Source organism: Dasypus novemcinctus, unplaced genomic scaffold (assembly GCF_030445035.2).
Source record: "Dasypus novemcinctus isolate mDasNov1 unplaced genomic scaffold, mDasNov1.1.hap2 scaffold_69, whole genome shotgun sequence".
Classification (NCBI taxonomy): domain Eukaryota; kingdom Metazoa; phylum Chordata; class Mammalia; order Cingulata; family Dasypodidae; genus Dasypus; species Dasypus novemcinctus.
Genome location: NW_026688628.1, coordinates 778,324 through 792,368, shown reverse-complemented (window position 1 = coordinate 792,368; position 14,045 = coordinate 778,324). Strand labels below are relative to the sequence as shown.

Here is a 14,045-nt window from a genome sequence, read left to right as displayed (position 1 = left end):
TAATAGTAGTATTGTTAGTAAATATTAGCAGAAGAACCATGTGAGATCTAGAAGAATGGGTATTAGACTCATGTAAGCTGTGTAGAGTTATAACAGTAAGAAAAATGGAGTATCTATAATGAGACAGTAACCTGAATATGGTGAGGAATATAGTATTAATTAAAAGACCAGTGTGGTCAGGAAAGTGGGAAGAGAAAGGAAAGGACAATAATATAGAGAGTGAATAAAAGACAGAAAACAGTACAAAGGTATTAGAAATAAAAATCGGGGGCTAAAATAAGAGCAGTGGAATGTAAGAGAAACACTAAATGATGGAGGATAGAAAGATGTAGAGGAAAGGGGTAAGTATTGGTAGCCAAAATCAGTACACACAGAAAAGAGGAAATAGAGGATGAGGAAACATAGCAAATGTGAATCACTCCCTGCCACACCTAATATAAAAAATATAAAAAAGAAGAGAAAGGGAAAAAAGGGGGAAAAGTGGGGGTGGAAATTCAAGCAAGAAAAGGGGGATGAAGAAGAAGAGGAGGAGGAGAAGGTGGAGGGGGAGGAGGAAAGGGCTGTGGGGTTATAAAGAGGAAGGAAAAACAAAAAAATAAGCCAATAAAAAAGACCAACATTTCAAGCAAGGAATCCTCTTTGCATTTAAATAAAATGCTTAGGAGTCTGACCTTCCCCCTTTCTCCCTTTTTCCCTTCTCTCTCTCCCAGGGCAGCAGGAAAGCTGTGTGAGGTGTCCAGTAGGAGAATCAAGTGGGTCCTTGGTGAACCAAATCACCAGAGAAAACAATGTCTCTTAATTTCAAAGACAGCGTGCCCACACATCACCAGGAACACCAAATATGCTAATGGAAGTTTTCAAAACACATCTTTTTTTTTTTTATTTTTTTATTGACTTTGTAATAATATTACATTAAAAATATATATGTGAGGTCCCATTCAACCCCATCCCCCCAACCCACCTCTCCCCCCCCCCCTCCAGCAACACTCGTTCCCATCATCATGACACATCCATTGGATTTGGTAAGTACATCTTTGGGCACCTCTGCTCCTCATAGTCAATGGTCCACATCATGGCCCATACTCTCCTCCATTCCATCCAGTGGGCCCTGTGAGGATTTACAATGTCCGGTGATTGCCTCTGAAGCACCATCCAGGGCAGGTTCTTGTCCCAAAGACGCCTCCACCTCTCATCTCTTCCTGCCTTTCCCCATACCCATCAGCCACCATGTCCACTTTTCCCAATCCAATGCCACCTCTTCTATGTGGAAATTGGATTGGTTGTGTCCATTGCACCTCTATGTCAAGAGGAGGCTCAGATTCCACATGGATGCTGGATGCAATCCTCCCACTTTCAGTTGTAATCAGTCTAGGCTCCATGGTGTGGTGGTTGTCCTTCTTCAACTCCATCTTAGCTGAGTGTGGTAAGTCCAATAAATCAGATTGTAGGTGCTTGAGTCTGTTGAGGCTCAGGACCTGGCTATCACATTGTCAGTCCAGAAATTCAAATGCCCTGAATATATCTTAAACCCCAACATTAACTGCACCTCCAGCACATTAGCATGAAAGTCTTATGAAGGAAGATCCCATCTGAGTCCAGATTCATCACACATAAACACCATTTCCAAAGAGGGGCCATCTGCCCTGGTAGTTAACCTCATCGGCCATGACCATAACTCCCATGGGTCTCTTTAGCCCTCAAAGGAACTAATATCTGGGGGTTGTATCTGCTTTATCCGTCTCTCTGACTCTGCTCAGTTGTGCATGAGGGCAATGCTTCTGCCAGCCTCCAGACTCTTTTTTAGAAACTCGTAGCCATATAAACTCATTTCTCCTTTCCATTTCCCCCTTACTTTAGGTCAAACAGCATTTTAAAGTCATGTTATTTTATGTAGACAGGGATATTCTGCTGATCCACATTGAACCTTCCATATAAGGTCATTTTCCAGTTGCATCATCAGTTGGTAGTTGATAGTGGTCCCTCGGTGCCAGGGAGGCTCATCCCCGGGTGTCATGTCCCACGCTGGGGGGAAGGCATTGCATTTACATGCTGAGTTTGGCTTCGAGACTGGCCACATTTGAGTAACATGAAGGCTGACAGGAGGAAATTCCCAGGCACAATGTTGCTCTAGGCCTTGTTCTTATTTTAGGCTTATCAGCTCACAAGCATAGTCATTAGTATCAGGGGCTCACTGTTGAACCCTCACTCTCTCCCGGTCCCCTCAAAACACATCTTACAGTCCATCTCCCTTAGTTGTACTACCGGAGGGCTAGTTGAATTTTTTTAAAAGATTTATTTATTTATTTCTCTCCCCTTCCCCCCCCCCCCAGTTTTCTGTGTCTATTTGCTGTGTCTTCTTTGTTCGCTTCTGTTGTTGTCAGGGGCATGGGAATCTGTGTTTCTTTTTGTTGCATCATCTTGTTGTGTCAGCTCTCCATGTGTGCGGCATCAATCCTGGGCAGACTGCACTTTCTTTCATGCTGGGTGGCTCTCCTTATAGGGTACACTCCTTGCACATGGAGCTCCCCTATGTGGGGGACCCTCCTGCTTAGCAGGGTACTCTTTGTGTGCATCAGCACTGCACATGGGCCAGCTCCACACAGGTCAATGAGGCCCGGGGGTTTGAACCGCAGACCTCCTATGTGGTAGGCAGACACTATAACAACTGGGCCAAGTCTGCTGCCTAGTTGATTTTCTGACTCCACCTTCTCCCAGACCAAGTTTCCAATCCCAGCACTTTTAGGTAAATTGGGCTTTCTCGGCAGATTTGCCTTTCCTTTCTTCCCCAGTTTTCCCCAAGGCAGCTGGAATGCTCCTTAGCTCAAAAAAAAAAAAGGGGGGGGTGTCAGGACCTGAAAATTGAACCCCCATCTCATTTGGCCCCTCTGCACCTCCCACCAAAACCCTCCAACTCACAGAGTCACTCCAAAACTGAACGGCTAGTGTATTCCCTTACGGCAGGGAGCACTGGATTTGGCAGAGCGCTGGATTTGGGAGTGGGAAGTCTGGGATATTGTCCGCTTGGGGCCTGTGGGTCTGTGGAAAGTGGGCTGCGGTGGCTTAGGGGTCATTGACCTGGGGACCATTCTTCTGGGGAACACAGGGCTTGGGAATGTTGCCACACTACTAACAGTTCAGGGAATGCCCTAGGGGGAAGAGTCCCACCTCTCCACAACTTCTGACCTCAGTGTTAGAAACCCACAATTCTACCCTTAGCAAGCACGACTTCTGTTCCAGTCTCTCCAAATCAATGTCCAAACAGTTCCTGCCTTGCAAGTCCCCGAAACAGCCCACTGCAGCAAGATTCCAACTGTACTCAGCCGGCCTTTTGCAGGAACAATTATGAAGTGCATTCACTCAGGTGCCATCTTGCCCCACCCATCAGCTATCATCTTTTAATATCTCCATTTGTTCATCCCAGCTTGTCCTTAAAGGGAAAGTACGTCTGCCTCATTATCTAAAAAAGATGAAGAAATGCACTTGCTAGCTGTTCTTTAATCCTCCCCTGGTTAGCCATGTATATCACTTTGGCTGCTTATATCCTCCCGACAGTGAACTCAGACACGTGGTCTTGCTGGATTTGGGCAGGATCAGGTCTCGAACCTAATGCCAGTTTGCCTAAGTTTGTTTTTGCCTTACTTTTTTCCTCTGGGTGGGTAACAAAAGGAAGCATTTCTACCAACTACTAGGCACAAGGTAGAAAGTACAGTTAAGAGAATGCAGCACATATGCAGAGTATGTTGGAAAACCCAGTAACCCCCAAGCTCACTGACTCCAGGAACTCAGACTGGGTGAAAGCAGCTTCAACTGAGTCTCTACAGACCCTTCACACACCTTCCATCCTGTGCAAGAAACCTGGTCATTCTGGGAGCGGTGTGAAGATAAGTCAGCCTGGTTGTTGTCCACAGCCACCCTGCTAAGGCCAGCAAGGCAATCCTTAGTATTGTCTTAAAGTTCTTAAGAACTCCAGGAGTGCCATGCTAAAAGAACTTGTCTCACAGCTGCTGGAAAATCTGGTGTGCCTGTGCTCCAAGTCACTTTACAGGATGGGGAGGACAGAAAACCTCCCAGTATGGGCTCAGGGCTCCTGCTCACACACCACCACTGGCCAGAACAAGCCCACCACACCTGAGCTTCCTCCCACTGTGGCCTTCAAGTATGTCTACTTCTGGCATGGTCACAGGGTGCCCTGGTCCACTGTGCCTGTCCACTTCTGGCATGGTCACAGGGTGCCCTGTTCCACTGTGGCCTTCACTTCTGTGGAAAGCATCTCCTCCAGTATGGCTCCTATACTCCTAGGTTAACAAGAAGCCCAAACCATGGCCAGTGATAAAGTTTTCAGTGTTTGGTACTGTGAAAACTGGATAGATCTTTGGGTTAAAAATAAACTTGTATTTTCCCACTTCATTGCAGACAAAAGAAAATTCTGGATGGATTTTAAAAGGTAAGTGAAAAAACAGCTCTAAGGGCCTTTTAATCATCAAAGCAATGGGGAGAAATCAAAAAGAAAATAGCAAACACTTTGACTATATGCCTTAGTCAACAAAAGGGGTACTGATGCAAAGTACCAGAAATCTGTTGGCATTGACAAAGGGGGTTTATTTTGGGTAGAAGCTTACAGTCACAAGGCCATAAAGTGTAAGTTATTTCCCTCACCAAAGTCTGTTGCCACATGTTGGAGCAAGATGGCTGCTGGTCTCTGTGAGGATTCAGCCTTCTTCTTCAGACTCCATGATCCCAGCTTCTTCTGGTCTCAGCTGTAGGCTGGCATAAGGCTTGTCTCTCTGTCTGGGGCTTGTTTCTTTATGGGCTTGGCGGCTCTGGTGTTGCCACAAGGTCAACAGTAGACCATCAGGTTCTCTCTCTTTCCAGGCCTCTGCCATGTCTATAGAGCCATCTCTGTTCCTCTGTGTTCTTCTCCTGTGTGTTTACTTCCCTGGGATCCAGCATCAAAACTCCAACTACTTCCTTTGCCATGTCTTTTTCTTAGTGAGTCCCTGCCCATCAAGGGGGTGAAGACTCAATGTCCTACTGACATGGGCCATTTCAACTCCTGATCATAATTTAACAAAGTAAAAGTGAAACCTCTGAAGTTAATACAATCTATTATGCCCATAGGAAGAGACCAGTTTACAAACATAATCCAATATCTATATTTGGAATTCATAAACAGTATCAAATGGCTATACTATATAAAAATTAAAGATATTTGAATTAAATCAAATAAAATTCAACATTTTAAGAAATGTAATACACCATGGAGAGATCACATTATCTTTAACATACTAAACATCCTAACACAACATCCTAACATAACGTAGGATGTTGATTGGCCGAGAGTCACCTCTTGCTGGCAGTGTTATGTCCTCTTGAAGGAAACTTTGTAGGTAAATCCCCAGATCAGAAGGCCCTTCGGGAACCCAAGGAAACCCAAGCACCCCACCCACTCCTCTGGGATGATACAAGGTCAATTCTCCAGAGGAGGAACTTGGTCTCCTGTCAGGGAAAGTTCTGGAATCCAGACCCTCCCCTCTGAGGTTCAGAGTTACTGCCCATTCCACTTGAGGCCATCTGGAAAGAAAAAAAGATAACATGGTCCCCATCACTCACATCACCTCCATATGCCTAGTAAATTAAGGACTTAGAAGGAAGCTGGGCTCCTGGTCATTCTGTGGCTTAAGTCCTTCCTGGCCAGCCCACCAGTGGAACACATGTGTGGCTGGAGAAGAGCCACAGGGTCCAACACATAGACCAGGTCTCCAGACACGTGGTGGAGAGGTGGGAGGCACCTTCCTCTCTCACACCTGAAAGCCTGGTGCCAAAGGGGACAGGGCAGCAGGGCAGCCAGCAGGGGGCAGCGCTAACAGCAGGGGAACAAGGAAACAGAAGATCCTCATGGAAAAGGCTGGGCTTGTGCTTCCTCTGACCCTTCTGAGCTGAGTTAACCCCTAGGGTTCTTATTCTGAGAGAAAGATCCTAAAGGGGAAGGATGGACTTAAGAACAGAACATGCAATTACCCGACACTGAATGTAAGAGCTAATGGCACTTTATTTTGTTCCCTAAACTGGAGAAAATCAGCATAATAGAGTATGATATGCAACATTATTGAAAAATGCCCATTTCTTTTCCTAATGAGTTCTAAAACTCTCTTTAAAGTAAGAATGATGAGTAAGCAGCAATGCCTGTCCCCCAAGCCCTGGATTAGTTACGAGGAGCCTATCATAGCTCAGAATAACTTCCCTTAGCAATGCTGGTGGATGCTATCACAATCTTAGACAGCTCTTCTTTGTGGGGATTTCGCATATTCAGAACTTTTGCAGAACAAAATGAAATTTTCTATCACAGAAAAATAAAGAAAAAAATATTCATCACCAGCCAGCCTCAGTTAGTAACATGACTATCCATTTCCAAAAACTAATCATACAAAAATCTGCTTTTCCTTGATTTGTTTCACCAATTTTTCTTCTTTCCTCGTTTTTTCTTTCACTACTTTATGGATTGAAGCAGAATGTCCTTAATAAAACCGACCCAGATTTACATGCTACCACAAAACGGAGCTTCTGGGTTTACTGGTATTTCATTATTACCATTTCTCAAGGGATTTCTTGTTTCACACAGGATGTTGCTTTTAAAACACAAAGCAAAAAGAACGCCACTTACTTTTCTCTCTTGATGTCCATTTGGCCCTTTGTGTTTTGAGTATTATTGAAATTCAGTGTTTCCTGATACTGGTTTGGCCCTTGATGTCTACCATCACTTTTCCCTCAGAAAATAGCTGAGGTGTGAACAAAGTGCAGGGTGACACAGAAGGAGGGTTGCTGAGGTTGGTGGTGCTGGGGGTGGGAAACAGACGTGACAGTGGAGGAGACCTTGCTACTGCAGGTAGAGCTGCTGGCTGAGAAAGGGCACTTGGTAGGAGAAGCAAGGGCTTTCCAACAGTGGGAAGTCGAGCCAGAGACACAACCTCAGAGTGTTGTTCAGGATCAGCTGAGTGGTAGATGGCACCAATAGCCAATTCTCCTCCTCTCCTGGTCACCCACAGGAGTAACCGTCCCTGCTCCTCTGCTAGGTGCTTGCATGTGACCAAGAAGCCATGTGTGACTCTTCAGGCAGAAGCATGTAAGCACCCATGGCCAGGAGCTCCAAAGACTTCACACTGAAAGGACAACAGCCTGACTGGTGACCCTCCCTCCACCTGGGTTCCTGAGACTGGACTGAGCAGAGCCTCCCTGCCACATACACACACACACACACACACACACACACACACACACACACACCTTGGCATGGGAAGTCTATCTTTACTTTTAGCCACTGTCTCAGTTTGCCAGGGCTAGTCTGACAATGCCCCAGAACTGCTTATTTAAGCCCCCAGGTTGAAGGTTCTATCATGTGCCTCTCTGACAGTGGTCAGAACAGGAAGGAAAGGCTTGGCCCAGTGGACCCAGTCCTTAGCAAAAGGGCACTGACCATCACTAGCCAAAGCCAATTAGTCTATGGGGTGCAGCAGTGCTCCAAAATGTATTCACCAAATACAATGAATGTGCCACACTAATGAAAGAGGTTGTTGATATGGGAGGAGTGGAGTGAGATGGTTGGGGGTATATGGGAACCTCTTATATTTTTTGAATGTAACATTTTTTGTGATCTATGTATCTTCAAAAAATACAACTAAAAAATTGATAGGGGTGGGGGTGGGGAGTGGGGTATATGGGAACCTCTTATGTTTTCTAATGTAACATTTTGTGTGATCTATTAACTTTGAAAAAAGATAATTAAAAAATAAAAAAATAAAAACAAAACAGTAATTAGAGCTCCACCGATCCAGGGCTTACTGTGAGCCACTGTGTGCCCACTAAGCACATTCATTCTCTTAAGTGGTCCATGAGGTCAGTTCTGTTTGATCTGTCCTAGAATGGCAAAGTGAGACAGAGAGGCTGTGACTTGTGAAGGCTCCACAGCTAGTCACCACAGAGCTGATACTTCCACTTGGGGCTCCTCAGCCTGGGCTGCTAACCAACACACTGAGTACTGTTAACTGTGCTCCAAGGAAATTGATTTAGGAAGAATTTGATCAGCTTTAGTACAGAGTTTGATCAGCTGTAGTACAGAATTCGCCCACTTTATGACCAATGATCCCAAGGTCAGAGAAACTTCTCCTGGAGCCCTGGAGCTGATCAGATACCAGTGCCCATAATCCCAATACCATGGTGTGAACATTGGTTCAAATAGACTTTGAAATGCCTTTTGCTGTTCTTGTTGCTTTTAAGGCTCTTTTCTTTAGATTTTAATTAATATTTATTTCAGTTGCATCATTTCCTTTTGGCATGCACAAAGCCCCAGGACTTGAATTTGCCTGTAACCTCAGCTAACCAAAACTGCCCTGAAATGCTTTAAACACATAAAATCCCATTTGAATGCATGCGTTCTAAAGACAGTTACCAGACATTGTATGTCCTCCCATGGCCCACTGGGTGGACTGTGGGAGAGTGTGGGCTATAATGGGGACCATTGTCCATGAGGTGCAGCGGTGCTCAGAGATGTATTCACCAAATGCAATGAATGTCTCATGATGATGGAGGAGGATGTTGCTATGGGGGGAGGAGAGGGGTGAGGGGAGTGGGGGGGTATATGGGGACCTCATATTTTTTGAATGTAATATTAAAAAAATAAAGACAAAAAAATAAATAAATAAAGACATTTCCCATTTTCCAGGAGGCAATAAGGCATTCGAGCAGCAGTCAGCGACTTTCTTTCTGGAGGGCCAGGGGGGAAGTCTTCTGGCCCTGTGGGCTCTGCCGTTATCACTCAACCCCAACATCCTGCACAGGAACGTTAAAGAAATGAATGGGTGTGGGTGTGTTCTAATAAAACTTTATCAAAACAGGCAGGCGGCCAGATTTGGCCTGCAGGCCTTAGTTTGCCGACCCTATCATATAGAAAAATGTGCTTATGGCTCATTCGTGATGTCCCACCAAGACATAGAGCCCTGGTCACTTCTTACCTTGGGTCCCCTCTCCGGCCCTTGTTCAGTTAGCCCTGGAAGGCAGGGCCATTTATCAGACTGCCAAATTCTGGAAGGAGACACTGAGTCTTCAGGCTCACTCTGCCCTTCTCCCTCTTGGGCCTGGCCCACAGGGGGCAGGGGTTCTGCTCTGCATTTCTACCACATTTAAGCTTCAGAATCCACAAGCCCCACTGTGCAGTATTCAGCGGTACCTTCCTTCAGTGACACCCCATCGAGGAGCAGTCTACAGTCCACCTTATGGAAAGGGACTCCTCAAAGGTACAAACAAAACGGTGTAGTGTGAACTGTCTTTGTTATGCTGAAAATCCAGATGAATTTTATATTCTCTAGATAAAGAAGATTTGAACAACTTCATACACCAAGAGTCTTGGCTTTTTGACTATTATCTCATGATGGCCATCAACTCACTGGTAGTATCATAGGTACCGTAGACTCAAAATGTAAACCCCACTTAGTAGTGAAACTATTTACAGTTGTTCAAAAGCTATTGCTCACAGGAAGAAAACAGATGAGGTGTGTGTTTACAGAAGGTCAGGAACCCTTCCGTTCCACCCCCCTCCTGTTTTAATGGCCAGAACAGATAGGTACCTTGTCAGACGGCCCCAGAAGTCCCCTTCCTCCATCCAGGTCTTCCACACGCTAGAAGCCAGGCAGAGGGGTACCTCAGATTCAAGAGACATCCCAGGGGCAGGCTGAGGGCCATGGTTGCTTCAACCAGAAACTACGCTTCTGTGTGTGAAGTGAAGCTCATGAGACTCAAGGGGCCTCCCATCAGTACTCAAGCGAGAGTTGACCTGAACTGGGGACTCACCTGGGCACCACTGATTGTGGGTGGCTAGGAGAAGAGGAAGGAGGCATTTTGTGGGATTATTTTATACACCATTAACTTCCTTTCCAATGGAATCTGTGTTCCACGTTATGGGTTGAGCTGTGTACCCCAAAAAGATACCTTGAAGTCCTAATCCTGGGTACCTGGGAACACGAACTTTTTGCAAAAGTGTTATTGCAAGCAGAATCATTTAAATTGAATGAGGCTGACTGCAGTGGGTGGACCCTTAGTCCAGGATGGCTGGTGTCTTTAGAGGGGGGTGTGGACACAGACAAAAGTGGGGGGCGGGAGCACCATGGGAAAAGAGACAGAGCAGGCCATAGGGTGACTGAGGAGGCACTGAAAACCCAAGGCTTGCTGGCCAAGGGACAGGCGCCCCAGCGGCCAGGACTGACACACCAGCACGGCCCATGCACTTGCGGCTTCAGCCTGCCGGGCTGAGAGAGCCGTTTCTGGTGTTTTTAGCCACCCAGTTCATGGCACTTGTGACAGCAGCCTGAGAAAAGTGAGGTGTCCCTCTTCTGGCAGTCCCATCCCTCCAGGAGGCCTGAGGGATAGCCCAGGTGCCCAGCTGTCCGCCAGGCTGAGGGTCCCCAATCAAGGCTTTTATCTAATCAGATGCCCTGAGGAACACCCTGGGGACGGACAGAAACAATGTTGAAAAGAAAGGAATGAGAGACCTGGACAACTCTGAACACCCTTCTCTTCCTTCCTTCAGCCCTCTCTTGGGAGCTTCAGCTGCTTAGACCCCCGAGGTCTTCCCACCACGCACACCTTCCCAGAGGGGCCGGGCCAGACGGTGCAGACCTATTCCTGGTTCTCCTTGTCGGTGGGAAGGCAGCCCGAGGGTTCCAGTGGCCCAGGACCGTCCATCAGCCTGGTTGCTTATTCACGGCCGCGGGAACCACCGCACATACTGCTCAGGGGGCCGCATCCTGCACACTGGATAGCCTCGGGGCTCCCTTTCTAGACTGTCCGCGCACCCCCGGATTGCTGCAAGGCCCCTCCAGCCCGGGGGAGGGGTGCCTCTGTGTCTCACAGAACTAAAAGCTCTGCTCTTTCGGGTCCAGGCGCCCATCTCACCGACCCTGCTGAGCAGCCCCTGCCCTATCCACCCCTGGGCGCCCCATCGAGTCTTCCTCCCTGGTGAGCACTCCCTCCTTGCTCGCCCCCCACTTGACCTTCCCAGTAGCCCTTTCCCACTATGATGTCCTGCTCCCACCCCCACAGAAGTATCGCCCACCCTGCCGGGGTCCCGCCCCCACGCCCTTGCTTGGCCCCCAGATCCCTTCCACGCGGTGCCGCTGGGTGTCCAGTCCCCGCTCCGGGTGGCACAGCCCTGCCCCAGCCCCTCCCTGGCAGGGGAACCCTGCCCCCAGCACCGTCTCACCCCCACCGCGCGGTGCCGCCCCTGCCGCCTCACCGGAGTCTGGCGGGAGAAGTAGCTGCGCTCCTTTGGGTCCAGGCGCCGCGGCGGGACGTAGCTGAAGGCAGACTGCGCGGAGATGGGCGACGGCCCTGGCGTGCCCCGCAGCGTGGCGGCGGTGATCTCCTCCTCATCCGCCAGGCCGCCAGCTTCCAGCTTCTCCGCCCAGGCCATGTCGGTCGCACCCGGCCGGGGGCCCCGCCCGAGTCCGCCTGCCTGGCTGCTCGGCGCCCGCGTTCAGCAGTTGCCGGGGAACAGCGGCCTCGCGTCACAAAGCTGGGCGGCGGGCGCAGGGCTGGGGCGCAGGTCCAGGGGCGCAGGGTGGAGGGCGCAGCTGGGCTGGGGATGGGACCGTGCCCTCCCGTCTCCTTGCGGGTCCCTGGAGGGCCCACTTGGGACGCAAGGAGCCGCGTCTGCTGGACTGGGGGCCTCCGCCTGCTTGCCCTTGCCCTTGCGCTCCCGGAGGGTTCCAAGCGGGCTGTCCGGAAGAAGAGCAGGCCATGGCAGCGCGGCATCTGAAACCCTCCAGGAGCCGCGGAACAGTAGTGGAAGACTCAGGTGGAATTCACTGCCGTGGTATATTAACTCAGTGTGTCCGCAGCAGCATCGTGTCAACGTGCAACGAGTCGGTTTTCAGCGCCTCGGTCACCACAAGCGGGCACCGCTCATGGTACTGGCAGGTGCTGTTGTGCAGCGGCACAAATCGAATCCATTCAAGTGGTATCTGGCAAAACTGAGCTGTTCCGCAGCGCTCTGCTGTGTCTTGAGTCAAATGCTGGTTCAAGAGGTGTGTTCCTTCTGTCGAAAATTCGCTTAACTCTAAAGCCTGGGATGTGTGTGTATCAGTAAAAAGGAAAAGGAGAACTAAACAGGCCTTGGGAATACTTTAACCAGGGCGGCTCTAGGAAGACTGGCTTGAAACATAAATGATAATGAGGGGCAAGACTTGTGGAATCTGGGGAACAGTCGGTCATTCCAGGCAGAGGGAAGAGCATCTGTGGTGGCCCTGAGGCCGAGCCCATTGATGTGCGGGTGGCAGAAAGGGAGGACAAGGGCTGTGCAGCTTTCAGAAGGGGAAGGCAGCAGGGAGTGCAGGTGGACAGGCAGGCAGGGGAGGGGGCGGTCTCAGGCCCGGACCAACGAGCACCCCTCTCAGGAGGCTTCTTGCCTGTATGTCCTTGATTCAGGCAGAGGTTTCAGAGATTTTTCAGTACCATGTCCTTGATGCTAATTAACAAAAGCAATAACCACACACTTACAGTGGCACCCCTAGAAGTAGAGCACCCTAGAAATATGGCACCCCTAGAAGTACAGCACACCTAGCAGTAGGGAACCCTAGAATTATGGCACCCCTAGAAGTATGACCCAGCAAGCCAGTGTGTGCTCCTCCTACACCTCCTTACACATGGACACAACCATTCTAAGGTCCACAGGATGGAGGAATAGAGTATGGATTGGAGTGGACTTACTGATATTTCTATTCATGAACTCTTGTGATTAGTAATTGAAGAAAATGTGGCACTGGTGTGGAGAAAGTGGCCATGGTGGCTCCTGGGGTTGGGAGTGGGAGGAAGAAATGTAAATGTGGGGGCATTTTCGGGATTTGGAGTTGTCCTGGGTGTTGCTGCAGGGACAGTTACTGGATATTGTATGTCCTCCCATGGCGCACTGGGTGGACTGTGGGAGAGTGTGGGCTATGGTGTGGACGATTGACCATGAGGTGCAGCGGTACTCAGAGTTGTATTCACCAAATGCAATGAATGTCTCATGATGATGGAAGAGATTGTTGTTATGGGGGTTGGAGTAGGGTGAGGGGGGTGGGGGGTATAGGGTGTGACAGGGAGGGACAAGAGAGCTCACAGAAGGCAGAAGTGACACTGGGCTTGGTCTGGGTAGCAAAGAGGGACTGTGGAAGGGTTTCTGAGGCATAGTATGATCCAGAATAGTGCTCAGGCCCAAAGCCATGAAATGCTCTAAGAACTGTAAGTGAGACCACTTCACAGGTTTCCCAGAGATGTGAGAATCCTTTTGGCCTGGCCCCCAGGTGAGTGGAATTCACTTGGGTATATGAACACATCCGAATCGATTGCAGCTCTCTCCTGGTCAATCTTTCATTTGCTTCTATTTGTCTCATTCCTTCTCTGCAAAGAAGCATAAAATTTAAAAGTGAACTTAGAGCTCTAGAACTCATAGAGTTTCAATAACCTATGCTAAAGCTTAAAAAGCCTTAAAAAGTAAAGATAAAGAGATCTAAAATGTTACAGCATGATGGGGTCATGCGATGGTTAATCACCGTCCAGTTGGTGCTGAGTCATTGGATGATGCAAGCCCTGGCCTGCCAGTGTGAGGGCATTCTGTAGGTGGCTTTAGACCATTAGGCAGTTGCAGCTATGGCTGATGACATCCACAAACAAGGGCGACTGCCTTCAGTAAGGACTGGAGTCCCATCACCCCAGCAGCTGGAGGTCTTAAAGCAACACCAAGGCCCTCAGCAGTGGCAAATCCTTTCTCTCCTTCTCCAGCTTCTCCCAAGGAAAGTCATCCCCTGTGCTGTCTCCAATGCATGGCCCTAGGAAATCTGAACTTGCCAATCCCCAGGGTCACTGAGCCAATTCTACTAACAAATCCCTCCCTATTTACGTATGGACCCATATCCTGTTGGCTGTTTCTTCAGAGAATCCTAATACTGGTAGAAATGCAGATGTTACTAGCTAATATGTCCTGTGATTACTTTGTGGTGGGCCTTTTTCTAAATGTTTTT

The 14,045-nt window shown here is 48.6% G+C and overlaps 1 protein-coding gene across 1 annotated transcript in view; it reads right to left on the bottom strand.

Annotated features, from left to right (window-relative positions):
• LOC139438556 (olfactory receptor 7A10-like) overlaps positions 1–14,045 on the bottom strand; it is a 130,137-nt gene that overhangs the window by 43,353 nt on the left and 72,739 nt on the right. Inside the window, exons 2-3 of the mRNA XM_071213666.1 lie at positions 11,901–11,967; positions 11,282–11,440 (exon numbers count right to left, since the gene is read on the bottom strand). Coding sequence (XP_071069767.1) covers positions 11,282–11,440; positions 11,901–11,967 — 226 coding nt within the window. The remainder of the gene's footprint in view (positions 1–11,281; positions 11,441–11,900; positions 11,968–14,045) is intronic.